The sequence below is a fragment of the Homalodisca vitripennis genome, chromosome 8 (assembly GCF_021130785.1).
Source record: "Homalodisca vitripennis isolate AUS2020 chromosome 8, UT_GWSS_2.1, whole genome shotgun sequence".
Lineage (NCBI taxonomy): Eukaryota > Metazoa > Arthropoda > Insecta > Hemiptera > Cicadellidae > Homalodisca > Homalodisca vitripennis.
The window spans coordinates 30,438,058-30,465,002 of record NC_060214.1 but is presented as its reverse complement, the minus strand read 5'-3'; the positions used below and the strand labels follow the sequence as shown (position 1 = coordinate 30,465,002).

The 26,945-nt window shown below is 32.8% G+C and overlaps 1 protein-coding gene across 2 annotated transcripts in view; it reads right to left on the bottom strand.

The window, feature by feature from the left end:
* Positions 1-19,272: 19,272 nt before the first annotated feature.
* The window catches only part of LOC124367472, a 59,380-nt gene continuing 51,707 nt past the window's right edge, over positions 19,273-26,945 (bottom strand). For both annotated transcript variants that reach the window (XM_046824307.1, XM_046824308.1), the window contains 3 exons: positions 24,510-24,759; positions 21,836-21,939; positions 19,273-19,743 (listed from right to left, as the gene is read on the bottom strand). In XM_046824307.1, coding sequence (XP_046680263.1) covers positions 19,477-19,743; positions 21,836-21,939; positions 24,510-24,759 — 621 coding nt within the window. In that variant the 3' untranslated portion in view covers positions 19,273-19,476. The remainder of the gene's footprint in view (positions 19,744-21,835; positions 21,940-24,509; positions 24,760-26,945) is intronic.

Genomic DNA, 26,945 nt, shown 5'->3' with positions numbered 1-26,945 from the left:
TACAATGATTGTTTTTGTCGATGAGTTTTGTTTTATATTATGTCAAAACTAGGTGTCATTGGTGATGGTTTCACCCCCATATCTACATTTCTCTCTGCCATGATTTATGTATTACCTTTAATTAAATGAGACATTATACAAACAATCCATACCAAGTACAAGGGTTAATGTCCATACTGCAATCTACATTAATAAACCAATTAATTAATATTCATCATTTCTGAAGGTAAAAAATTCTTCAACCTTGAAGTAAAAGTTGGCTGTATAATCAATTATTATAGTCCAAGATCCACAGAAATCTATAGAGAAATTTTTTATGAGAAAGAACTTGTTCATCAGGTTAGTTCTTGAATCAATGTCTGCTAACCATTTACAAACCCTGAGAGTAGCTCCAGGGTTTCCATCAAATTGTCTGACAGTGATACAAATAACTTGCAAATACACGCGGCTTTGCACGTAATTTAATTTTGAAAAAATCTTTCAAAGAATAGGTTCTGAAGTTGGAGAGTGAAACTGTTTTTTATAAGTACCTCTGAAATTGTATGAATTTTTCTGCAATATTTAATCATATTTTATTGAATGACGATGCAGAATCACTAAACATGTAATAGGTGAAGAATGATGGGTTTACAGATATGAAGTCGAAACTAAGGTTCAGTCACACCAGTGGAGGCATTCTGGATCGTCAAGACCCAAAAAGGCTCACAAGTGCAGTCGAACATGAAGGTTCTTCGGTGTGTTCATTCCATGCCTAATGTGTTCTTTGATTTTAATGGCACAGTGCATCATGAATTCTTGCCACAAGGTCAAACAGAAAATAAGGGGTACTACCTGCAAGTTCCATACTGTTTGTGTGAAGCAATCTGGATAAAACACCCGAATTTGTGGAAAAACGATTCATGGCCTTTACACCATGACAATGCACCTGTTCACATTTCATTGCTTGTTTGTGCATTTTTGGCCAAAAACAGTACTGAAACGTTACCCCAGCTTCCATATTCTCCAGACATGGCAGTGTACTTTTTATATTTCCTGACATAAAAAACACATTAAAGGGCCAAGAATTTAGGAGGCGAGGAGGTAAAAACAAGCATAGCTCACATTAAAAGTGCACTGCTGAAAGAGCTAAAGGCTAAAGATTGAGTTTCAGAAGTGTTTCGATGATTGGAAGAAGTGCTGGCACAAGTGCATAATATCTAATGAGGGTTATTTTGAAGATCACAACATAAATGTAGACTAATAAATAAATATTTTTTTCAAAGATTGAAAATTTCTGTTACTTTTGACTATACCCCATATACATAAAAGATGACTAGATGAAGTGACATGTATGTAGTGTGTGTTTTATCAATGGGTATAACATTTTTTGTATTCATATTTTATTTGAAAATATTTAATTTTGATATTTTTTAAAATTCATAAATCATTAAACAACGTGTTACTGCCTGTAGCTATAATTCGCCAACTGTAAAAATTACATACCCAATTGTTTTTATTTGTGTTTGGTTACAATTTCTCAAATTTCTTACTTTAAGCACCTGTAATCCTCATGGATTGATAAACAAATTCTATCTTTTTTGTCTTCAGGAAAGAAATGCCAGAAGCTATGATTTAAAATTTTTTTTTTTTAATATCCCAACAAAAAGGCAATTGCATCATCTCAACCCTATTGATTCCAATGTGCTACCTTCAGAAAATCTTAACATTAAATTTCACCAAACAGATCTCAAACATTTGTTCCATAGAGTTTCAATAGAAAGATTTTACGTCAAACACTGAGAATGTGAACGAACATTCTGTTACATCTGAGCACACCCAATAACTTTAAATCTTACAAAGTTTTGTTTCAAAAGTGATCTTAGAGTTTATATGTTCCCTAGAAATTTTCCCGTAACAGTATTTATACATGTACCTGCTTCAACTATATAGATAAAATGGTGTATTTGGTACATATTAATTCTATTGTATACAATCCAGTATGCGAACCCGCATACATTTAAGCACCTCCAATACTCCAATGCCAATGTTTCCAGCTTATCTCAGCATTTCTGACCATTGTGTAAATATCAGGATATTTTATCTTGCTTTCCTGTTATAAAGGGAATTAAGAGAGACCATAAGAGTGAAATAGCCTGTATTCGCACTGGGTAATATAGTGGGTGTTCCAGACCATCCATCCACTACTTATATATAAGGAGAGCAGTATGAACTAGAACCGTCAAAGCAATTGTAAACCCACTAAATAAGCTACTGGCTAACTGATAAAATTAATTTTGAAGTTACAATTTACAGGATGTTCCTGAAACGGAGGGTCTAATAGGAGAATTGTATTATCCATGTTGTATTTTGTATGTTTATTGTTTATTATATAGCCTATATTGTTGTAAAATGGTTGTACCGTTGATAAATAAATAAATAAATAAATAATATTCTTGGGTAGTCTAGTTGGTCCTCAAATAGGGCAGTAAAACCTCAGGTACGACATTTGGCACTCTGGTAGTACATGAATTCATTAGTTATCCCCTACCCTCGGCCTAGTTGCAGCCTACACTCGTTATTCAGTTGTTATAGAATGTTTCAGTTGTTTTTATCAAATGACTAATTCGATATTACAATTTATCTAACTTAAAATATGACTTGAGCTTATTAATAAATTATAATAATGTATAATGTAAAAATAAACAACAAGAAGTAAATCATTTTTGGGAATTCAAAAATGACTGAAAGTCCTCGGCGAGCAATCATAAATGTTGAGTAGAATACCTACCGGCAGACTATATAGCAGACCATCTTTGAGATATATTGTACCGCAGAGAAGTGCGTATTATTATTACATAGGGGTCATTCCATGTCAATTCAACCAGGTCATTTCACCAAACCACCTCAGATTTTTATGAAACTTGGTACATTTGTTTCTATATATAGAGATTAATAACACCACCAAATTTTTAAATTTTTATCTCAACATACTTTTTTAGTTATGGCACTTTAAAGTTTGGTCGTTTCTCAGTTTCCGAGCATTGGATAGTGCCCAGTAAAACGTGTATTAGGATAGAAAAAAAAAATTCTCATTCACTTATTTGGCACACCAATCTTGGTGAAATTTTTAAGGTAGGTTTTTATATAAGTATAAGGAAGTTAAAAAAAATATATAACATAACCCTAAGCTAAGCATAAAATATTATAAAAAAAATATTTTTTGAACTTTTTACAATTTAAAAAACGGGAACATGGGCTCAGCGTAAAATTAAATATCTCAAAAAGGGAATGAGATAATCAAGAATTTTTTCCCCCCTAAATTATCTATATGAAATGGGCTTTAATTTAATAAAATAAAAGTTTTGTGTATTTTCTTCCTTCTATTTATTGATACCATTTGAAAGTGACATTATATTACTTACGAGCAATGTGAAGTTCGCCTGGTTTCAATAAATGGGTATAGCTTGTTAAACAAGGATAAATTACATTTTTATGTTTGGAAATCATAATTCACCCTTTCACTGTACTTATTTTAAGGCTTTGAAAGTTAATGAACCATTAGCTTTTCAATTAATTTTATGCACTCTGGTGAGAATTGATATGTTCTTCCAGTCGAGGTGTGTGGAGGCTCAACCACTGCAAGGATGTGTGGAATCGGCACATCACATATATCATCTCGTTTTGGCCAGTAAAATGAGGGGGATGGTCCTGCTGGATGAAGAAATTTTACTGTAGCGTCTCCATCTTCCTTGGCAACATTTGTTATTATCCCAAAGAACCAAAGATTGTCGTATTTACAAGCAATGTAGCGTGGGAGGGGTACAAATCTTCTTCTCTTACATTTAAGGCAACCCTCTCCTTAAATTGTACGTTAGGCTAGGATGTTCATCAGTACTAATTCGCCTTGCTTCTAATGTTCCTGAAGAGTCCAAGGGTCTAAAGTTGTGAAAACTTCTGGTACCCTGGAAGAGTATTAAGGTTTTCAAAACGTGTTTCAAGCTGTCGGCGAACATCATCTGCTGATTCTTTTGAAATGAAATGGAAATTTATTTTGGATATGTTTGATTTACAAAAACTCGTAAAGGTAGCTGCTGTTAGTATTTGATCTTGAAGAGGGCCTTTGAAGACTTGCTTTTCTCGCCAACCTTTTAACAGTTCCCCCAATACCGTCACATTCAGTTTTGCCGTGGCTTGTAGCAAAGAAAGACCATTGGCCTTTAATTTTGAAGTCTTTTTTCATGAAGTGAAAGGTTCATGAAGTTGTATTTGTTCTTGTTACTGTCCGGCGCAACCGTCACTGTAATAGTGAACATCCGTGACATTGGGATAATTTTCCTTGACATACTCTAACAGGGTTTCTTGTATTTTATAAACCATACAAACATCATGATTTAAAGTCATCGGAGATTACACAATGTGATGAGACTATTTTTTCCTCGTCAACACACATGTTAATAATTATTGCTGGATGAACAGTACAGGAGTCTGAGGTCCAATGATAACCCTGCACCTCATCTTGAATCACAAATGAGAAATTCTCACTAAAGTCCATTGATATAATGGCTTCGTTTGGCGCACAGTTATCCTTTAAGCTTTTAAAATAGTTGGACTGGCTTTTTGCAATATAAGAATGAGGATCAGTTTTTCTATTTTTGTTGCCAACTCGTCAACAAATTCATCAATAGTTGAAGTTTGTGTTATCATCTGTGTCCTGTCTGTAGCTACCCACTGTTTGAATTCTATTCTATCATCTTCTTCATAGTTTTCAAACTTTGCTTGTAAGAATGTTGTCAGATTGTCTTTTGAGGGACATGTTTCACATCGCCTTAACATGCAGTTTTGAGTTGGATTTTCACATAAAAGAAGATTTTGTAGATCTTTGTGATTCTCTTCCAGTTGTGCTGCATGTATTAAGAGCAACACATTTTGATGAATAGTAACACACACAAACAGAGTGTGTTCCACTAGCACCAGCCAGAACACACCATTTGGGACGAAGAGTACAAAACTTGGAGAAACCCTATTTTTATGTCAGGATGTTCCCTTTTGAAGTTTGCAAATATTTCATTGAGGTTATTTAAAATTAATCTTTTCTTCTCATATTTTTTCTTTCCCAGGCTTACTACATCTTTCATACCTGGCAAAAACTCTTGATTGCTCGTCGCTTTGATAAAAATTTGTGACCAACTCCACAACTTCAGGACTGAGTTTCTTTCCTCTTTCTTGGTTCAGGTTCAGCCAAAAGTCCTTTTTCTTTGTACAATTTTTGTGCCTGTCTAGCAGAATAATCAGACACTTCAAAGGCATCTTTGATTTTTGTTCTCGACCAATTCAGTGATGCTGGAATCGTTAATAGTTGTATTTTCTTTTTTGATGAAAGTTTATTTACTTCACTTTTTATATTCTCAACAAGCAGGTCCATTTCATCTGCTTTTTGTTCAGCTGTTTTTTGCAATTTAAGGTATTTTTTGGTGGCAAACTGAACATCTAAAACTGTTTCAATTTTCTTTTTTTACATTTTGATGCAGTTTTTCTAATTTATTTTGTGCATAACCAATTTTGGAGTTTTCATTCAACGCATGTAATTTAAGAGGTGAACAACCAATATCCGTTAAAGAGGAATTTAGAGAATCAATAGCCTCTTCTTTTTGTAACTGAGTTTCAGTTTCAGTCGGCAGTGTAAAAAGATCATCATCATGTGATTCTTCTTCACAGTCATTTGGAGTAGAGAATATATTTTTAGAGCAATTGGTGCACAACTTTTCCCCTGGTTTTACCTTTAAACCTTTTGTGATACAGGCCTGACTTTGCTGAATACTTACAACTCTTAAGCCATTTTTAATGGGTTTCTTATGTTTTTTTAAAAGGATCACAACAGACTTTTTGGAGGAATTCGTACTTGGTCAAAAATAAACTCTTATGATGCAAACAAATGTTAATTATTTCCTTATCATCTAATTCACTTCTTATTTTAATCAAGTTGAGATTTTCTTCAGACAAATCACTAACATTTTCTAGCCCTTTTTTTTTGTAACATAAGTTAATTTGTGGCATTCTGTCAGTTTTAATAGCCCTATACTACACTTATTGTCCATTTCTAATTGATTTAAAAGCAGGTTAAATTTCTCTTCTTTAACAAATGCATCATAAAACAACGAAAATTTCAAAAATTAAGTTCAAAAAATTTGATCTATACAAGTATATGGAATATCATTAATCTTTGTATTAATATTAGGTTTTTTTAAAGATTGGCACTTAGTTAAAACTCAATTCAACACTCAGACACACACACTAACACAATATCATAAATCCAAAGAAAGGTAAACACCACTTTATAAACCACCACAGCTTATAACACTGTTACCTCCTTGGGACACTAGTAACAGACTGGCTCATAACTGTCAGATACACTGCCTAGAAAAGCAGCCTGTCATGACATGAAAACCTCGTGTTGCAACTTGCCCAGATTAGGAGGTAGAATATCTGCCTGTTTATTTCTGTAGTCTAATCTATTTAAACATGAATGTTGACATTGAACTTAGGTACAGTACTGTGTTAAACTAAGCTTCTATATAAATATTATAATAATTATAATGTTTATATAGAACATTATAATTATTAAAATGTTAAATTAAAATTATTAAAAATTTTATTTAATTTTTCATTAACAATCTGTAGCCATTGAGACTGGTACAACCTCGCTTTGATTGTAATTAATATATATTGTAACTTGCAATGGCCTTAGTTAATAGAAGGAAGAAAATACACAAAACTTTTATTTTTATTAAATTAAACCCCACTTCATATAGATAATTTAGGGGGGAAAAAATTCTTGATTATCTCATTCCCTTTTTGAGATATTTAATTTTACGCTGAGCCATGTTCCCGTTTTTTAAATTGTAAAAAGTTCAAAAAAATATTTTTTTTATAATATTTTATGCTTAGCTTAGGGTTATGTTATATATTTTTTTAACTTCCTTATACTTATATAAACCTACCTTGAAAATTTCACCAAGATTTGGGTGCCAAATAAGTGAATGAGGAATTTTTTTTTCTATCCTAATACACGTTTTACTGGGCACTATCCAATGCTCGGAAACTGAGAAACGACCAAACTTTAAAGTGCCATAACTAAAAAGTATGTGAGATAAAAATTTTAAAATTTGGTGGTGTTATTAATCTCTATATATAGAACAAATGTACCAAGTTTCATAAAAATCTGAGGTGTTTGGTGAAAAAAATTATTTTTTTCTGGTTGAATTGATGATGTGGAATGACCCATAGCCTAATATCCAAGATAAATAATCAAATCACTTAATAATAACAATTGAATAGCAAGTGTAGACCCCTCAGTAGTCTTCCCCTTTTCCTCACTAAAATTCGTAGTAATAATGACAATTATCATAACCAGGAGTATTTTTAAAGTAGTTTTAGATTGTTTAAGTGAGTGACCAATACACCCAATAGATCTATTTACCAAAATTGTCAATGAAAATGCACTGATCATGTTAAGTCAAACAATCTCTAGCTATTATCTGGGACTAGGGAAAGCGAATATAATACAGCTGTTAACAATAAAAATGTGAGTTAAACGACTTGAAAAAAAACGGTTGAAAGAAAATTTAATAAAAGCTTACCTGTTCCAATCATTGTTATTGCGACAGTTTATTGAATAAAAGAGCATGTCACAAAGTAATTTTATTTCACATATTTATATTCAACCACAATACAATTCACGACGATAGAAAAATACATATCAATTAGACACCACCAAATATTAAAAACAAAACAAAAATCTAACCTAAACAACTCAACTTAAATTTTCAAACTCTTGTATCTGTCACCAGCTGACATAGAATATCAGTAGTAAACAAACAATACAAAACCATTGGCCAAGAGTAGCCAACTCAGGAAAAATAAATCCTTACTACCTAATTCGTTTTCGGCATGTGTGTATATATATCAGAAGTTAAATTAATTATCGGTCCAGGGTTTAATATAGTAATTTAATTAATATCCATTGAAATATATATCTAAATATATGCTCATTATTTCCGCATTTTACTTATGAAAGACAGAAATAATTATATTAACTGTAATTAATACCGTTCTTAACCAGTACAAATTATAAGAATAGTTATTTAGCTTTTCAATGGTAATGTGTAATGTTTTACGGCACATACACCATTACGTGATGTTGATTTATGTGGTGCAATTGTTGTTGGGTTGAGTTAAAATTCTTTTAATTTTCAAGAGCCTTTTTAGTCACGGGTATTAAATCTACTGTATCTTATTGGAGACAAGACAATTTTTAAAACGTTTAGTCTTTCCATTCTGTAATGCAACAGAACACCAGCTGAAGATAAGGATATGAAGTTTTTATAGTATGTATATGAAAGAAGACTGAAGGGAGTTTCTATTTATACAAAAATTAATTTTCTTATGAATGAATATCTCTGAACGCCCTTAAAAATACCACTTTCTTAGCTTTATAAACAGAAAACATTAAGCACACATTTAGCACTAAATATGAGGCACGATACTGTTGCGGAAAGAATAACATACAATGAGCATATGGCTAAGAATGCCCAGAATATCATAAAATAACCTACCTTAATATTTTAATACACATGACAAATTACTGGCAGAATTTTTTGAACATTATACTATGTTGAACACCGTCTAATAAATTAGTACCGAAGTGCTAATAAACAGTGTACCTTATGGCTTCGTGTATAGAACCCGGCTATTTGGAAAAACGAAACAAGTTTTAAACCAGAGTGGCATGTAAATGGTATAGGAAAATATAAATTTGTGAACTATAAGAACATATCATTATTGATGGACCTACTAAGAGTCACTCATTTCTAATGAATTTTGATATTAGATAATTGGGCCGCTTATAAAAGTTTTCTCAGTGTAGTTTTATACACTATTTTATACATTAGATCACACACATACACGCACGCACGCGCTCGCGCACATACTAATCTAAATATGATTATTGCTCTGGGCTGAGCAATATCGATGCTATATAAACAAAAAAATATAGTTTTCAGCATTATATTTGTGTATGCAGAGACAACAATCCAAACCTATTGATCACAAATCATATTTCCGACATTAAATCTGGTAAGAGTCTGCCAATGGTTATCTTGAGCTCTCTCCTCTTCCTTTTTTAAGAAGTACTACACTACGATGTCTAAGCTATTATAATAGCCTAATTAAATAAGCCTCAGTATGAATAGCCAATTAAAAAAACATGCAATTATATAAAATCAACCAAAATCTTTAAAAGTACTTGAAAATATAGCCTGTGATAAAAACACCATATTAATCACGATTAGTCTTTGGTTAAGCTTCAGCCAATCACCATATAGCTCTGCTCCTTTCAACTTACCTCTACAGACTGATGCGTATTATCGGCAGTTCAAGATTAACATCTGTTCACTGAAGATGGATCTACACAGCTAGATCAAAATATTTCAAATATTCAACTGTGATAGCAATGCTTCGATGAAGAGTGAACTGTAAAGTTTAGATTGTAGTAAAGTATAACTCAACTATAACAAAATCTGCACGAGACTAAATTGTGCGACCTCATAACATTTGTTACTTTTGTTTTAACTAGATAACAACTTAATCCACTTAGATATTGACAGGGTCCTATTTTCGGTCCAATGTACGGCAATACTCCGTCTGTGTTAAGTTAAATGCCACTAAGTAATTTTCTCAGAGTAGGAGGTTGCACTCTCAAAACAGTTAGTGGTTTCATCTTAATCTAGGGGATTGGTTACTCGGTCTTCTTCAGGCGTACAGTAGTTATATATTGAATAGATAGAAAGCAATCAGTGGCGGTTTTTCTATTTGAGCACATGAGCACGTGAGCCCCCTAGGGTAAAAATATAATTAAAATACTTTCTTATTGAATCCACAACATAAATAACATTCAGTTAATACGGAGTAAAACGAATTATTAACAACAATGACGCGTTAAACGCGAAGCGAATCGAGCAGAGACGCGCGGACAGTGCAGGTGCGGTGCGTGAGCTGCCTGGCATCTAAGCGGGGATTGACAAGGGGCATGCGGGGGGATGCGGTGGGAGGAGGGTCTCATATAACAGCGTGGGTGCACGAACCAGTAGTGCGACGGCTAGTCGCAGCTCATGTATACATAATCTCGTTTCGTTGCGTCTCCGCTGTGTGAATGTCGTAATGACCGCTGTTTGTGAATATTGTGTTGTGTTTTGTTACAGAGATTTGTATGTGAGTGTTTTGTAATATTTTATTACTCATTTGATTATTATGGCAGTGACAGTAACTGAACTTAAAGAACTTAGGTTTTTCTAACTTATCTCTCGAAAGAAAGGTTGAAATTAAAGTAAGTGGAAAACCGACCCCCCAACTTAACATTGTTTACATAACCAAAGGTAAGAATAGAGAGACTTTAAGAGGGAATTCAATCAAAACATATATACCAGAACCCCGTGGAATTTGTGGATGTGAACAAAGCAATAGATTTTATTGCTTCCCCTGTTTACTTTTTTCGAAACAAACTGGTGAATCTAACTGGGTAAAATATGGGGTTTCTGATCTTTCCCATTTGCAATCAAAAATCAGAAAAACATGAATGTTCTCAGTCACACTTAAACTCAGTTTTGGAATTTAATATTTTGGGCAAGTTAGACATTCGACAGCAGCTAGACTGTGCTTACAGGGAAAATATTAAAAAGCACAAACAAACAGGTTACTAAAAATCGTTTATGTGCTTTCCAAACAAATTGATTGTATTAATTTTTGTGGGGCGTTTGAGTTAGCACTCAGAGGCCATCGTGAGCAAGATGATTTTTCAAATCCTGGCGTTTTTAGGGGACTAGTAAATTTCTCAGCAGAATTTGATGCTTCATTGAAAGAACATCTGGACAATGCCACAGTGTTTAAAGGTACATCTAAAAGTATCCAAAAACGAATTGCTTGATTGCATGCTTGCCGTTTGCCAGGACAACATAAATAAAACAAGAGATAAAAACTACTAGGTTTTTATCGTTGATCGCTGATGAAACTACTGACATTTCATCAACATTTCAATTAGTCATAGTTTTCCGCTATGTCTTGCCTGATGGCCAACCTGTAGAACGATTTTGGCAGTTTGTTCAAACCCACTGGTCACGATGCTGACTCAATAGCTAGATGTGTTAAAAGTGCAATACAAAGTGTTGTTGACGATCCAAGCAAACTTATATCACAAAGCTATGATGGCGCTAGTGTAATGAGTGGACATCATGCAGGGGTACAGACTCTTGTTAAGCAAATGTATCCCCAGCAAATGTGCATTTTATGTTCATTGGTATGCACACCAACTGAATTTGGTAGTTGGACAGGCTACAAGTCAAAACCAACAAGTGATAATTTTTTTTCAAATTTGAGTGATTTGACCAACTTCTTTAGCAATTCTCCACAAGAGTTGCAGTTTTAGACACAATAGTTGGCAGAAGAATCCCTTGTGCTTCCGCAACTAGATGGAACTTCAAGAGCCGTACAGTCAACACTGTGTATGAATACAGAGAAGATTTAATTGCTTGCATGGAGGAAATAGAGGCCTCATCACATCAAGCAATCACTATCACCAAAGCAGGGGCAATCAGACGTATGTTAGAGGATCCCAACTTTATATTTTGGCTCGCAGTGTTCCATAAAATCATGCCCCATGTTGACATTTTTGTATAATCAACTACAGCTTACATACACCGATGCTGTGCGAACAAAGAAAAATGTCGAAACATTTATTGAATGCGTCGAAAAGAAAGGCAAAACATGGATAGTGTCAAAATTGATGTTGATCAACTACCTATGCCTGTGAAAAGAGCCCGACGTGATGAAAATATTCATGTGACGAGGACAAATGCCGCAATAGAGGTGTGTGATGTTATTTCCAATCAAATAAAAGAGAGATACTCTTTTTTGACACACCATTCAGCGGTTTTCTCTGTTTGATTCAAAAAAGTTCACGCACTATGAGAAAACGTTTTCCCATTCAACACTTTTGGAAGAAACAGTGCAGGTGTATTCATTTTTAGACAAAGAACGATTGAAAACAGAACTTTCAGTGATCTACAACGAAAACATTTTCAAGTCATGAACGGGACTGTGCCGTTGTTACAGTTCGTTATTGAGAATGGCTTACAGACTTCATTTTCAGAAACTCACAAACTTTTTGACCATTGTTTCTACCATCCCTATGACTACTGCGGAGGCGGAACGGTGCTTTTCGACCTTAAAACGCATCAAGACATTTTTGAGAAGTACCATGGGGCAAGAAAGACTAACAGCATTGGCTATGTTTGTCTGTGGAAAAGGGTATGATCAGGAGTATATCTAACTTTAATGAGCGTGTAATCGATATTTTTGCTAGGCAAAAAGAAAGAAGGATGGACTTCAACTTTAAAAACTGTACATGAACTAATCATCTTACAAATAGTGTTTTTGGAGAAAAACTGTGAATAAAAATGCTGAACTATGATTTCATGAAACATTTAGTTAATTTTCAATTAGCCTATTTAACCTATTTTCAAAGTTACTTATAACCTTACATTTTTCTTTGTATCAATAAAAATAATATTTGTATTCACATTCTCTTTCTTTTATTTGCATTTTCATAAACATTTTGTTAGCCAAATAAACCAATAAATCAGTTATATTTGCTAATTACTTTCTGGGCTATAAGCAATTATTAAAATGCAAGTAGTCAAATATCGTTGCAAATTTTAAGGAGTTTATTTTTACGAATTATTCATTCCACAGCACGAAATAACTCACAGTCTTGTACACCTTTTACAAACAAATCAATTTGGTGTTATAAAGAGCCTAAAAGGACTGAAATATTTTGTTTACTATTATATTGAGACGATAACTATGTTGGCGACGTAAGTTAATTATCTAATCCTACTGTTATTTTCTTGTGTGCACCCCCGTGACCACTTATCAGGAGCCGCCACTGAAAGCAATAGGAAAGAAAGGAAAACATAGAAAGTATTCCTATGAGTGTTCACTTTATCGTAGAAGTGTATGCATTTTGGATTCATCCAATAGTAGCCAAACTGATTTTCTTAGCCTAGATGAAAACTATACAAATTATTTAAAAACTACCAATGCCTGAAAATTACCTTAAACCCTTAAATTTCGGTGATCACTTTGATAAAGTTAAATATTTTTATTGTAAACATGTTCAGATTTTACTACTACATATATTCCGTTCTCAAACACAAGATTTCACCCTCAAGTAGTTTCCTGTGGTATTATCAGAATATAGACTTTTTCTGTGTTTTGATTTTAGACCCCACAAAATTCAGTAATGATTCAAGAAAATTATATTAAGATATACAACATAGCAGTTACAGTGAAACTGACTCTCGGATAAGGAACAACTCTAAACAATGTTCACTATAATAAGTGCTGCAAATAGTAAAAAATAAAAAAAAAAATATTTGGTTCCTTTATTGGCCAAAAGATTACATCAATTTTCAACCACCCCTGATAAAGATATCGCATTTTGAATCTGCCCAACTCTGGCAAGAACTGCAGGTCTCCAGCTCAGAATGCAATCGTGTATGTTTAAAGGCGCGTTTCCACTGAGGCAACTTGTAGGCGACATGTGGCATGCGGCACTGTCGCATGTAGCACGGTGTATTTCAAGTCAGGCAACACGCTGCGACATGTAGCATGCGGCACTGACGCATGTAGCACGGTGTATTTCAAGTCAGGCAACACGTCGCTAGACGACATGTAGCACTGCGGCACAAAAAATACAGTGTGTCGCACGCTGTTGCCATTATCCAGGCAGAGGTGGATGAGTGCGGCAGTAGACGGGCGACATGGAGTGGAGTAATAAAAAAACTACATTATTTATTGAAGACTACCATAATACAACAGAGCTATGGGACAACAGAAGTGCGTTTTATAATATAAGATAGAAATATAAAATGTAACACATTAAAACAACTAGCTATCAAGTACGACTGTTCAGTTACTGATTGAAAAAAGAAAGTAAAAAATTTGAGATCTGCTTTTCATCGGGAACATAACAGAATCACTAAACCGAAGAGTGGCTCATCTCCGAAAAAAGAGAAATGGTTTGCGTACAATCTCCTGACATTTTTTTAGATGTTGACATCCCAAGAGAAACATTTTAAACAGCAGAGAACTCTGAGGTAAGTTAATTAAATTTAGGATTAGAAACAGAGTGTCTTTATATACACGTCTCAGTAATTATCTTGCCAAGATATCTTTCCTTCTTGTGACATGAAGTATCTTGCGAATTCATCTCTAACGGCTTTAGCTTCCTCATTTGACTTCCGTGGTTTGCGTTGTAAATTCACCATGCCCGTGTCATCTTGAACTACTGCCCTCCATGATCCTGAAATAACACTTCCATCCTGTGTATCAATGTCTAAGGTTCCATAAGGTGCATAAAGAGGTCTTGATCTAGTGCTTTTCCTTAAAAAGTTGTGTAGATATATACACGCAGATGTTAAAGTCACTGCATTTTTAACATTTAGCATTAAAGGTTTTCGAAAAACACGAAACACTGATGCTAACAATCCAAAAGTGTTTTCAATCACTCTTCTTGCACGTGCTTGTCTGTAATTGTATATTCTTTTTATAGAACCTTTTTCCTGATGTCCTGAATAAGGTTTCATAATGTGTAACTGTAAGGGAAACGCATCATCTGCCACTAAAACATAAGGAGATAACACATCACTTCTTGGAATGAGAGTTCATTTTTTGCAGTTTTTGGAAAAATGAAGTTTGACGAAATACTCCTCCGTCTGAAATCCTCCCTTGACAACCAATATTTGCGTACAAAAAACAATAGTTAGCATCTGCAATCCCCATCAAAACAATGCTGAATGACCCCGTATAATTGAAAAACAAGCTACCACTCTTCACTGGGCTCTGAAACTGGTGTCTGCTTTTTTCACCAAAGGAGTGACCTTTTCGATTAAGTAGTCAAAATCCTGCCTATTCATACGTGTGAAATTTTTAAACAAACTACCATCATTTGAAAGGAGTTTTTCAAAAAATTCCTTGCGATTGTCACCGCTTTTAACAAATAAATCTCTGATCCACCACCTAGGCTTCTTCCTACTTCTTCTTCTGCCATTTGCGAGGATCAAATAAGCAGCAGCTATCACTGCTTCTGAAGGCGTGATAGTGACACACTACTGACAGAAAAATGTTGCACGACTTGAAATGTTCTGGGTCTTGCTACAAGTAACGGCGACAAGTAGCAAGTGACAACTGGCGACATATTTATTGGGCAACAAACTACTTGCAACAAAGTATGAAGACGCACGGTACACATATAGCAACAGAACGATACTTATAGCATGCTACATGACGCATATTGTTGCCTCAGTGGAAATGCGCCTTTACACAGAACGCTAAGGTTAGCTTCTGGAATATATTTGTCAAGAACTAACAAAAAGGAACTGGAACGGCAGACTCTATCCCAGTAGAAGGAAAACGTAGATTACAATAAGTAAAAAAAAACTTATTTTGATAAAGAAACACGTACACTGATGTATTTAATGCATGAAAGATAAGCATACCACATGTTAATTAATTATAATGCAATAATTCAATACATTTTTATGTAAAGCTCATGCAATATCTGGATATCAAAACAAATATTACAATCACGTTTTTAAGTTCTCGTACATTTTATATTTCTGATTTTAATGAACAGCTTTACTTATAGTATACAAATATCGGCAAGATGTACTTATCACTCAATACTTTTAAAAAAAGAAATATTTTACAGACCAAAGTGTTGGTTAAAAAACCCTCAAAACGCAAACTGAGAACCAATGGTTTATGTGATTTCCAAACCAACACAAACAGCTGAGAAGGTAGGCTGCTCTGCTTGCAGTCAGGATCTGTCGATGGTCATCCTAGTTTGCTAATTGCCTATTGTGAATGTGAAAGTTTTTATTTATTGACTTCTATCCTTTAATCGCTCAGAAACAACTAAACTAGTCAAGTTAGAATTTGTTACTTACTCTAGAGTGATACTTATATAAAGTTTTCAAATTGATATATTCCACTGGTTTTAAATATTCCATTTAAATATGTGTAGAAATAAATGTAGCTGCGATATCCAAACATTTGATAATATTAGTTTTCTAATTAATTAGGTCATAATTATTTTAAAGTTTAATATTTAGAACAAAATACTACTGTGCAACGTGAATAAAAACATTTTTATTTATATATAGATTTGCAATATGTGTGAGATAAGGGCCTCATAAACCAAAAATTACTTCAAAAATGATTTTACAATCAGATTAGCAACATTAAGCAATAAAAAAAGGGATGATCTATGTTTGGAGAAAGCTTAAGTATACAATTCTGTAAAATTATCCATCGTACACCAGAACATTCATATATGAAAAATTTCAACATTATGACTGATCTTTGGAACATGCAGTACATCTTTCATACGAGTATATCAGCAACTTAGGAAACCTTTTTCTCCGTTATCTTGATAAGTTGTAACAATAGCCATATGTTTATTCACATTTAACAACATCGTTGTGTTAAGAGCATTAAAAAAAATGAATAATTGAGGTATAGAATTCCAAATCGTTTCTAATTTACAAAACTCATTTTAGGTAAATCACGAAAAACTCTAAATAACTTTAGACAGGGATTGGCATTACTATATTTCTTTCTACAGTGACAAATAACAATCATTTAATTATTTTTGAAAGAGCAATAAAGGTATATTTACTTATGTAAGAAAAAAAAATGTTTTAAATATTTGATAAGGTTGGTTTAGGAACATCTACTGCTGGATGAATATTCTTTTAGAACACTCTGGGTGATTACAAATGAAACTAAATAGTTTTGTTCTTTTAATGGTTATTTATTTCATTACAATTTTCGATATTTTTGGGATAAGCAATGGTTTGGAAACCAGAGCATTAAAACTACCCACAATTATTTTAATAAATAAGTATGTAGTTGTAATAATAACATCATTTATTTACCATTAACAATAAATATGCATTGGTAATTGAACATTGAATAAATATTAAAAATAATACAATAACAAAATGAAAATATAAGACTAAATAATTTATAACATGTGAAAACCTAATGTTTGAAATGTAAATAATTTTTTATAAACTTATATTGCCTTCATGCTGTCATTTATGCAATATTTACGTGTTGAAAATGTATACAATTTTGATATTTAAATATTTTATAATGTTTTAGTATATAAATATTTAGCTAAGCTATAGGGTTGTTAAAGCATTTATTTTAGTCCACCTTAATTCTTAGAAAATATAACTAAAAAACGCACTATTTACACATTTTTATTACACTAAGCATATGTTACTATTTATTAATGTTACTAAGCATTAATTACTATTTTAATACACAAATTCAACATCCCTCCATATTTTAAACTGCACTGGTTAAATTTGTAAACAACTATGAATATTTTTAATTTTTTTATTCAAAAGAATTTGGCACAATATGGCCAAAAATATTGTTCATGGAATTTTTCCATATTATGCTTCTCTATTTATTTATGAACAAGAATAATGTAAGAAAAAGTTATTTTCAAAAACATGTTATTTTTATATTTATGTTGTGTTCTTGAATACTGCAAGTATATCTATAAACTTTAAACATAATTTGATTTTCAGTATATTTGTTCTATTGCATTTGTATATTATGTTTGTAAAAGAATAAAATGTATATTATTGATTACTAGAAAGTTATAAAAGAAATGAGTTATTTATTAACTTAAAATAACATTTCATTGTTGTAAGGCTTGTCAAGAAATAAGGATATTTAACACTAAAAAAAGAACTTCTAGATAAAACATCTCAGGTAAAAATTATATCAACCATATGAATATTAATTTCAAAGTTCAATTGTTAGAGTTTTTAAAACAAAATCAAGAAAAGTTCCGTTAAATTTAATTTGATGCGACAGATTTATGCAGTGTACTTTTAGTATAGGTACCCAAGAAGTGCTATACTTTGAATTATTTGTTATAAGTATTGTGCAACATTAAAATATAACATTTATTTAATATATAAGTTTGTTTATTAAATTTCACAATGATTCCATGTGAAAGTGAGTTTTTACTATCACTAAATAAACAATTCGTTTTCATTCGAGTGTTTGGAAATTAGGTAGGCATTTTCTTACAAAAATACATTTATTAATAGAATTAGTATAAATAGTTTTCTCCCAAAACTAAAGTTACAAATTATGGTAGTAGAATGTTGAAAATGGTTATTTGTAAATAAAGTCCAGTGCTATAATTTGAAGAATTAAATAGATTTGTTGTTTTTCTAATTCAGAGTTTTGTTTTGGTAACATCAACCACTTAAGTGTTTTTATAAATACAAGGACTTGCAGCCTAGGTTGTTTCTTGAAACTGTAAACTTGCATATACTGTAGTTTTAAGCAATACTATTCTTTTATAATGCGTTCTCTTGTATAAAATCATGTTTCTCATCTTTATCCAAATATAAAAAATAACTTTGTAATGGTTTTTGGAAAAAACCCCTAAAGTAAGACATTGAATAGTTAAATAATCTATTGCCAATCATCTTAAAATAGAAAATATTAAAATAAATATACTGTATTTTCGGGACCTATGCAACCCCCATAGTGTTATTTCACTGGGCTATGTATTGGTATTATTATAACAATTCTATATTACATGTTTCAAGCCCAGTAAAAATATTTTTTAATGGAGGTAAATTAAGTTTTCCCTGTTGTGGAAATAAAAAATTGGTATAGTTATTTATAGCAGAATCCAATGTTTATCAATGCAGAAACCCCCAATTTTCTTTCAATTGTTTATCTCTGATATTCAATTAAAACATTGCTGCATTATAATGTGATCAAATCTATTTTAAATATTTTCAATATATTGTAAATTGTTATGTTATTTACAAATATTATTTTAGAAAAAAAAGCAAACTTTAAAGGAAACGCTATTTGAAACAAATTTAATTTAATAAAATTTTATTAATAATTAACTCCTCCACTCTCTCCTGTTAGTTCTCATGTTAGATACAAATATTTTATCATATTATTTTATTACAATTAGACTTTCTACAAACTGATAAAATTCCTTATCAGCAATACACCTGATTTCATTGCACCTATTGATTATTTACACTGAAACAATAACTTAGGAATGTTACAGAACGTACTAACGTTCAAACGTACCAGATGAATGAAAAATGAAGTAAAAATAAATTATTATTAATAAAAGATACAACAATTTTGTTTTATTTTACACACATCAAAGCTTACAGCTTGTTAAACTACACTAATCCTGGTAACAATGCTAAATTATTAGTGCTACACCTAAAACTAACCTTTTTAAAAATATATTAAATTTACAATCCAACTTCATATGAATAATATTAGATAAGGGTTACTTACTTTTAAAGCATAATATCTCTACACAATCCTGAAAATGGTAAGAGCCAGGAAAACAAGCATTAAGCTACAAGCAGAAGCCAAGATGTGGCTGGAAGCACTAGAAGGAATTCCTGCAGTGTAGTAAATATTCTTAGAGACAGTAGGTAAAAGATTTTTTGGCACTGACAATTCAGTAACATTTTTGAAAGCCAGTAACTGTTCGGTGTCCAGAGCTTCGACCTGCTCCTGGGAGAACGAGAGCAACGTCAATGTTGGAATCATCGAGATGTGATTTGGTTTAAGAACCTGTAACAAAAAAAAGTGGAAATCATCCAAGAATTTTCATCTATTGCAGAAATTGTGAGAGAAAGGAATATTATTGGAATATCCCTTGAAATATTATTGGTCTGGCACTGAAGAATGCCATAAATCTGATATGATATGTGAAAGATAATATTCCTGGAATATAAAGTATAATCTAACCTATATTCCTGTATACCATGTATAATAAAGAATAGCGTAGAAATTAGTACGATAAAACAATCATTTAATAAACGCTCCCTATAGAGTTATTTTTTACCGTGACTCAGATTTTAGTTTCCACAAGACCCTAAGACAACTAATAATAGAATGTTTTATTTTCTGAAAGATACATCAAGTGTATAAATCTAAACCTATTTATAAGATTTGTATAGGACTACTCATATTATATAGTATAAAAAGAACAAGGATACTGTACATAAAGAAAATTTAAAAAATAGTTTTATAAAGTACTTGGTATATTTAATACATATTTTCTTTTTTATCCATTTATTTTATTACTTTTCCTTTTTTAATTCCTAGCTGCAACAAAATATTGTTGTACAGAACAATTTTTTAAACTGATATAAAGCAATGTTTAAAAAAATATAGTTTCAAAAGGGAGAGCACATGTTGAGGTTTCTTTAAAATGTAAGTACCTAATTTTAAAACACAAGGCAATTAATAATTTTACATGCCTTAAATTCTCACCAATACAAGTAAAGTTAATGCTTTGAATTTTGATTCTTTAAAGCATTTGTATATTTGTAACAAAATCAATATATTCATGTTTCAAGAGCCAAGATTTTCATTTCCTTAAAAACAGTTTAAGATTTTTACATTCTCGAATAGTTTTTGCAATTAAATTAAACATTTTCGGCCCTAAAAAGTAATCACACTTTGTAAAGAAGGTTAAGTATTAGGCTTAGCAACCAATATCTCATTTAACCTCAATTTATGCTTAAACACATTATTCAATTCTGGTAATAAATTGTTGAACATGGCGGTGTAGCAGTTGCAGTCTTGTCCGACAAAATAAAGTACTTTTAATGTTACACTTAAACTATTTGAATTAAGTATTAAAAATAGCAAACTGATGTAATCCTAAGTTATAAAAAAAGTGAAGACAAAACCAAATTACTAGAAAACAAGGAAGTAAATTGAATGCAACTGGCTCAAGAGATGTGGTACAGTAATCATGTGTGAAGTTTTGTAGCTTCGTCTGATATGGTTACAATAAAATTCAGCCATTCTTGAACTTACACATAAGATCAGTATTGAAACTTTCGAGCGCTGCCATTTTGCTTATGATTAACCTTTTGAGATCTAATTTGCGGCATACTGTTCTACTAATTAAGACCTTTAAAATGGTATGCACATTGACTAATGCTTACATTTAAGATTTTCCACTGACTCTTATAGGCCATCCCTCTGAGGTGGTGAAACTGGTGAACTGATTGCATCAAAAAGTTCAGTTTTATGCCCTATGTCGCTTTACAAAGTTTTATGATTGTACATTTACAAATATAAAAATATTAAATCCGTTCAAGACCTTTCAGCACTCCTGTGTACTATTTTATGAATGACTAGATGTTTCCCGATGCTTCACAAGCTTTTCATAAGCTTTGCCCGTGTATGAGCACTTCTGATTCAAGTGAATCATATTTCCAATGCCGATGTAGAGTTTGTCTTGTTGCCAAGATAAAGAAAAACTGTCAAAAGTATATGTTTATAGCCATTGTACACATACATGTACCTTATTAAGAAGCGGTCTAACACTCAAGGTTTAAGTTTAACCAGAAATTTAGTTTAAAGACAAATATACATCGTAACTTAGCGCCTTCAAATAGTGTTTGACTATTTAACATATGCAAATATCGTGTAATTGCAGTTTATAATGTGCAGGCGCTTTGATAACTTTTATCTTTTGCAGCGCCACCTGGTGGTGAGTTACATCAATGGGTATAGCATATAAACCTTCTACGTGAAAAAATATATATACATACAAATCTTCATATTGATCTATCAAATAGTTTACGATTCTATAAAGGACATACAGACAAACATTCATGTTGATATACTTGTTTTCTGAACCAACCTTTAAATGACTACTGTTGAGACATTTGACTGCAGCTGGTTGAAGCGCTACTAGAGGCTTGCTTGGCAAATCTATCAGCTCTCTCCACTCGTCCAGTTGTAGTCCTGCACACAGGGGCATACAGTCTGTTACAATCTATTTTAATTTACCAATTCTCACAAAGGAATTATTTGCTAATATTTATAGTTAACTCCCACCATCCGTTTGTACTCCAATAACATTATCATTGTTTTAATACCTAAAATCATTTATTAATTCATTTTGATTTATTTTGTTGTATTTTGGTTCTATCCGAAGGCCACTATTTTTGGAAAATTTTGTATTACCGAGGATCTAAAAAAACTGCATTATCACAAAGAATAGACATTATTTGAACTACTGTGAAAATGATATGGCATTATGATAATTCTTTTTTCTTTTCTGCCTTCCAAAAGGAAGCGATGTCGGCGAGAAGTATGTCACTCTGTCCCTAAGTACTATTTGTTATTAGAATATACAAGAAGGTAAATACATATGTACCCAGGGGCGTCGCCAGCCGATGACTCAGGGGGGGGAGGGGAGGGCAAGCTGATATGGAAATTGAGAAAAATATGATAGTGGTCATCAGATTCTTTTTTGATGTGGTTAATTAAAACATAATTTTTGAGGGATTTTTGTAAACTTCTCGACCACTTCGAAGACCAGTCAAGTCAAGACTTTGGTAGCTTTACATTTGGTAACTTTTTTAGAATCTCTGGGGGTTGGGGCAGCTGCCCCTCCCTGCTTGCCTTTGGTGACACTCTTGTATGTACGTATTATATTTGACGTACTATAAAAAGTTAAGGCGCTCATTTGATTTGAACTTGAATTTAGGTACTATCTCGAGGGATGTTTTTCTATTTTTGCTAGATGTGTGGGGTGACACAACATGCATATCTATATAACAAACTCATTACACACAAATTATTGGTTAAATAGTCAACTCAAGTTAAAGAAAAAAGTTTAGGTTGAAATGTGAGAAACGCCTATAAGTTAAAAGAGAAGTTAAGTTTTTAGAGTTTTAAGCTTATCTTGTCAAGATTAACAACATGTTGAGGGCTATCAAGAAAAGAAAACTTAGAATCATGTTGAGTTGTCTTCATTAGACACATTTAGCCCTTTTGATCAGATTATTTTATCTAGATTTACAAATTGTTGCTATACATTTAGATTTGTTTGATCAGATCGGATCAGTCTTTTGATGATTGAGGAAAATATTATATTGTATATTTCTTTATTTATGTAAGTTCAAAAAAAGATGCTATTTATTGTTAGTTCTTTAAGAAACCCCATAAGTTAGGAGACATCAGCACATAAGACAGAGTTGGCTTTTAAAATTTTAAGAGAACCCTATTAACATTGGGTAAACCTTGCAAATAGCAAATAAATAGCATTGGTCTAAGAAGTAATCTTTGAGGTACTCCACGTTCAACGTTAAAGGAAAAGAAGCATATTTTACGATCTGATTGTTTGTTTACTGTAAAATTACAACACATTGTTACCTTTAATAAAATAAGATTAAATTAAAATATGTGAATATTTTAATAACCAATAAATTTAATTTTGTCAATGAAAATTTGTGTAGTATACTATCAAATACCTTATAAATTACCATAAACATGTCAGATTCTATTTATTCTCTATAACTGGCTCTACAAAATTAATGCTTGCTTCAGATTTACCAAGGACTGTACTCAGCTTTGGCAGGCCCTAGAAAAGATATTCGGCCGGGCGTGCCATGCACGCCACCGCTTTCGTTGACACAGGTCCCTTCAAACAGACGTGTGGGCCTCCTGAAGGCCCGGGCTCTAGTAAAATTGTCCGAAAAAACCGGTCTGAGTATGGGTCTGGTTTTTCTTTTTTTTAAATTCATGTTGATTTTTCTCCGAAAATTCTTTTCTCCTAAAAATGTCTAAAAGTCTATTGCTTTCTCAAAGATTATTTTCAGTGAATGAAAACACTGGTAAAATTTCCTCCATGTTGTACAAATAATGTTTATACAATAAATTCTCCATTTTTTAGTAATGAAACAACTTTGAATCTTTTTAGTTTTATATAAAAAATATCAAAAACAAAAGTGGAATTAATAAGGTTTGATTTTGTTCTTAATAGTTATATTATATTAAAACAAAAATTATATTACCTTTTCTTTAAACTTCATCATTTCCATTAAATTTTGTATAAGATTTACTCCATTACTATTTTAAAATATATCATTAACTTTTGTTTCTCCTCTTTCATCATTCATGGCGGCCTAAGAATGTTCTTTTTTTAACTAAAATTACATTACACAATTAACGTTTTAGGATTACATGGCTGGTGTCATAACAAAAATCTAAATTATACAACGCTAAATCACACCGCGTTAAAACATTGCTTACTTAATTAAATTCTTGCTTAGAGAGACACATTCAGTCAACCGAAACTGCTGAACATAGGTGAGTTGGAAGGTGTAGAGTTTTATCGTGATTGACTGCAGTTTAACCGACCACAATCAATGATCAATGATCAGACCTTAGGAATTGTTTGAGATGGATGCTTTTCCCTTACATTACATCAGTTATATTCATAAAATAATGATTTAAAATACTGCTAACTTATTTTAAGATTGCATAGCACTAGTCGCATTTGGAAAATCAAGTGGGAGGTAACCGACCTGCAACAATGCCGTGCAGTGAGTGAACGTAGTGTTGGGTCCACCCTGCGACAGGGCCGTGTTGATGAATGGCGGCACGTACAAGTTGAGATAGACAGGTGGGGCACTGTTGGAACTCGGGCCAGGGTCCTCCTCCAACCGTGGTCAGCTGCAGGGGGTCAAGACGACAGACTTGTACACCCAGGGCTGCCACCAGCTCCGTGGTTATTTCCTCGTTTTTGGATTGCACGTCTCTCACCATTTTGTTTACCTGTGGTATAACAATGAAATCTATTAAGTGAACGTAGTGTTGAGTCCACTCTGCTGCAGGGCCGAGATGATGAATGGCAAGATGTGCGAGTTGAGACAAGCAGGTTGGGCAATGTTGGGGCTCTATCCAGAGTCCTAACCCAACAGAGCTCAGCTGCACGGGCTCCAGATAACATACTTGTGCGTATTTATTTATGTATTACCATTCCAACGGTTACACCATTTTATAATTACTATACTAACAAAGAAAAATCAATACATAATCTTACAAGATGAGACGCTTACAATTAACAACTTGATATTAAATACAATATGATAAGTAACAATAACAATATAACCAACAACAACAAAAATTAGAAATAAGATTAGTAATTCATTTTAAGAATCCAGATACACTAGATTTAAAAAGGTCAACTGAAGAACCCCTGAAGAAGCCCACAGAACATGAAATTTCACCCTCAGGGTTCAAAATTCTCTACGAAAAATAGAGTACTCCTGGAACAGCTATATCAAGGTGGTTTGGGAGGTCATGGCAATCCAGTAGTCCGTTGGCAAGTCTAAAGAGGAACATTACATCGCAGCATTCCTTCTTAGTTGGATTTGGTCTAGTTTAAACTGGCTTTCAAGTTCAGAAACAGAGGATTGATATTAAGGGTATCCAAGATGGAAGCCAAGTATTGTGATAAAACTGAGCTGGAATACTTCCAAATCATATCATACATACTTAAGTATAGGTTATCTGTGGTACAACAATCTTGTGCCCTCATTTCATCATCTTACAGTTGAATACTTCTCCTGTGCTAGTAAATGAAATTAAAGATGACTATTATAAGTGAAGTTAGAACTACTACCAGGGGCGTAGGCTGGTTTAATAGGTTTCGTAGTCTAATTGGTTTCTTTTTGTTCTCTTTTGACAAGAAGCTTGGAAAATTGCACCTAATCCTATAAGGACCTTGTGCTGCTTCCGGAACGACAGGATATTTTGGATGGGTAAGGTTGGGAGTAGGGGCCGCCTCCTGTCGAGATTCAAGAGGAAAAGTTTAGAGCACAAATCTCAAGTCATGTCTCCTTGGAAGAAAGAGAAGCCAGCTCTGAACCAGCCTCTCCAGTCAAAGCAAGCATGGGGTGGCACACCCTTATGTCTAGGCTGGAAAGAACCTTTGACTCTTAGGGAACAAACCCCACCAACTCCAACAGTCATCTCCCACATTAGACTAGAGCTATTGAATTATCCTTGCACCCTGGAATCTCAACATTTGCGGTTAGTGGTGTGCCGCTCCTTGGGTTAGCGGGTTGACTGGAAGGTGTAAACCAGAAGTGAACCCTCCTGCGAAATTGGTCTAATCGGTAGAGAAATAGTTCTACAAGTTCTGCTTCTGTGTCCAGAGTTACTTCAAGTGACGATGGTAATTCTGTCCGGGGTAAGTAGAATATACGTATATCATGTAGACAAGGCATAATATGGTTTTAGCTTTTAGCATGGCAAAACAAAGTTCTATCCCAAAAGTGTTTATATTATTAATTCTGTACGTATTAAAACAAGTGTAATATCATCAAACACTGTTTTTTACTTAATTGTTGTAATTATTTTTAATTTTAAGCTTTAAACATTTTTCAGGGTTTGGTAAAGATGTTCTAAAAGCACCATTAGAAACAATCATACAACCAGAACCGGACACGGAAACTGCTAATACGAGTAACAACACCTACAGATTTTTCAGATAATGAGGTAAGTGATGCTTTGACGTGCATCACTTCCGTAAACTACGTAACATTTTTTTGAAGTCTATAAAATGTTGGTATGTTAATTATCCTGAGCTTATGAGCCTCTCTCTCAATAAATCTCAAGGTTTATAAAATTATTTACAATATGATTACATTTAAATCCTATTTTATAAAATACTGTAACAAAGTTAAAAGGTACACTTTTAAAATAAATTTTTGAAAACGACCATACTAAATTTGTATAGGCTAGTTAAAATACAATGCAACTAACCCTAAAAATATTTTCAATGCGTTTATTACAGATTGCATTCAACAAGGAAGACTACAAATTCTTTGCTATGTTACAGCCCAAAGATCAAGAAAAATATAATCGCATGTAAAATCTTTTGACCTTTGCCATATATTGTTAAAATAATGTGACCAACAAATAAAGCTTGATTGATTGATTGATAACATAACACC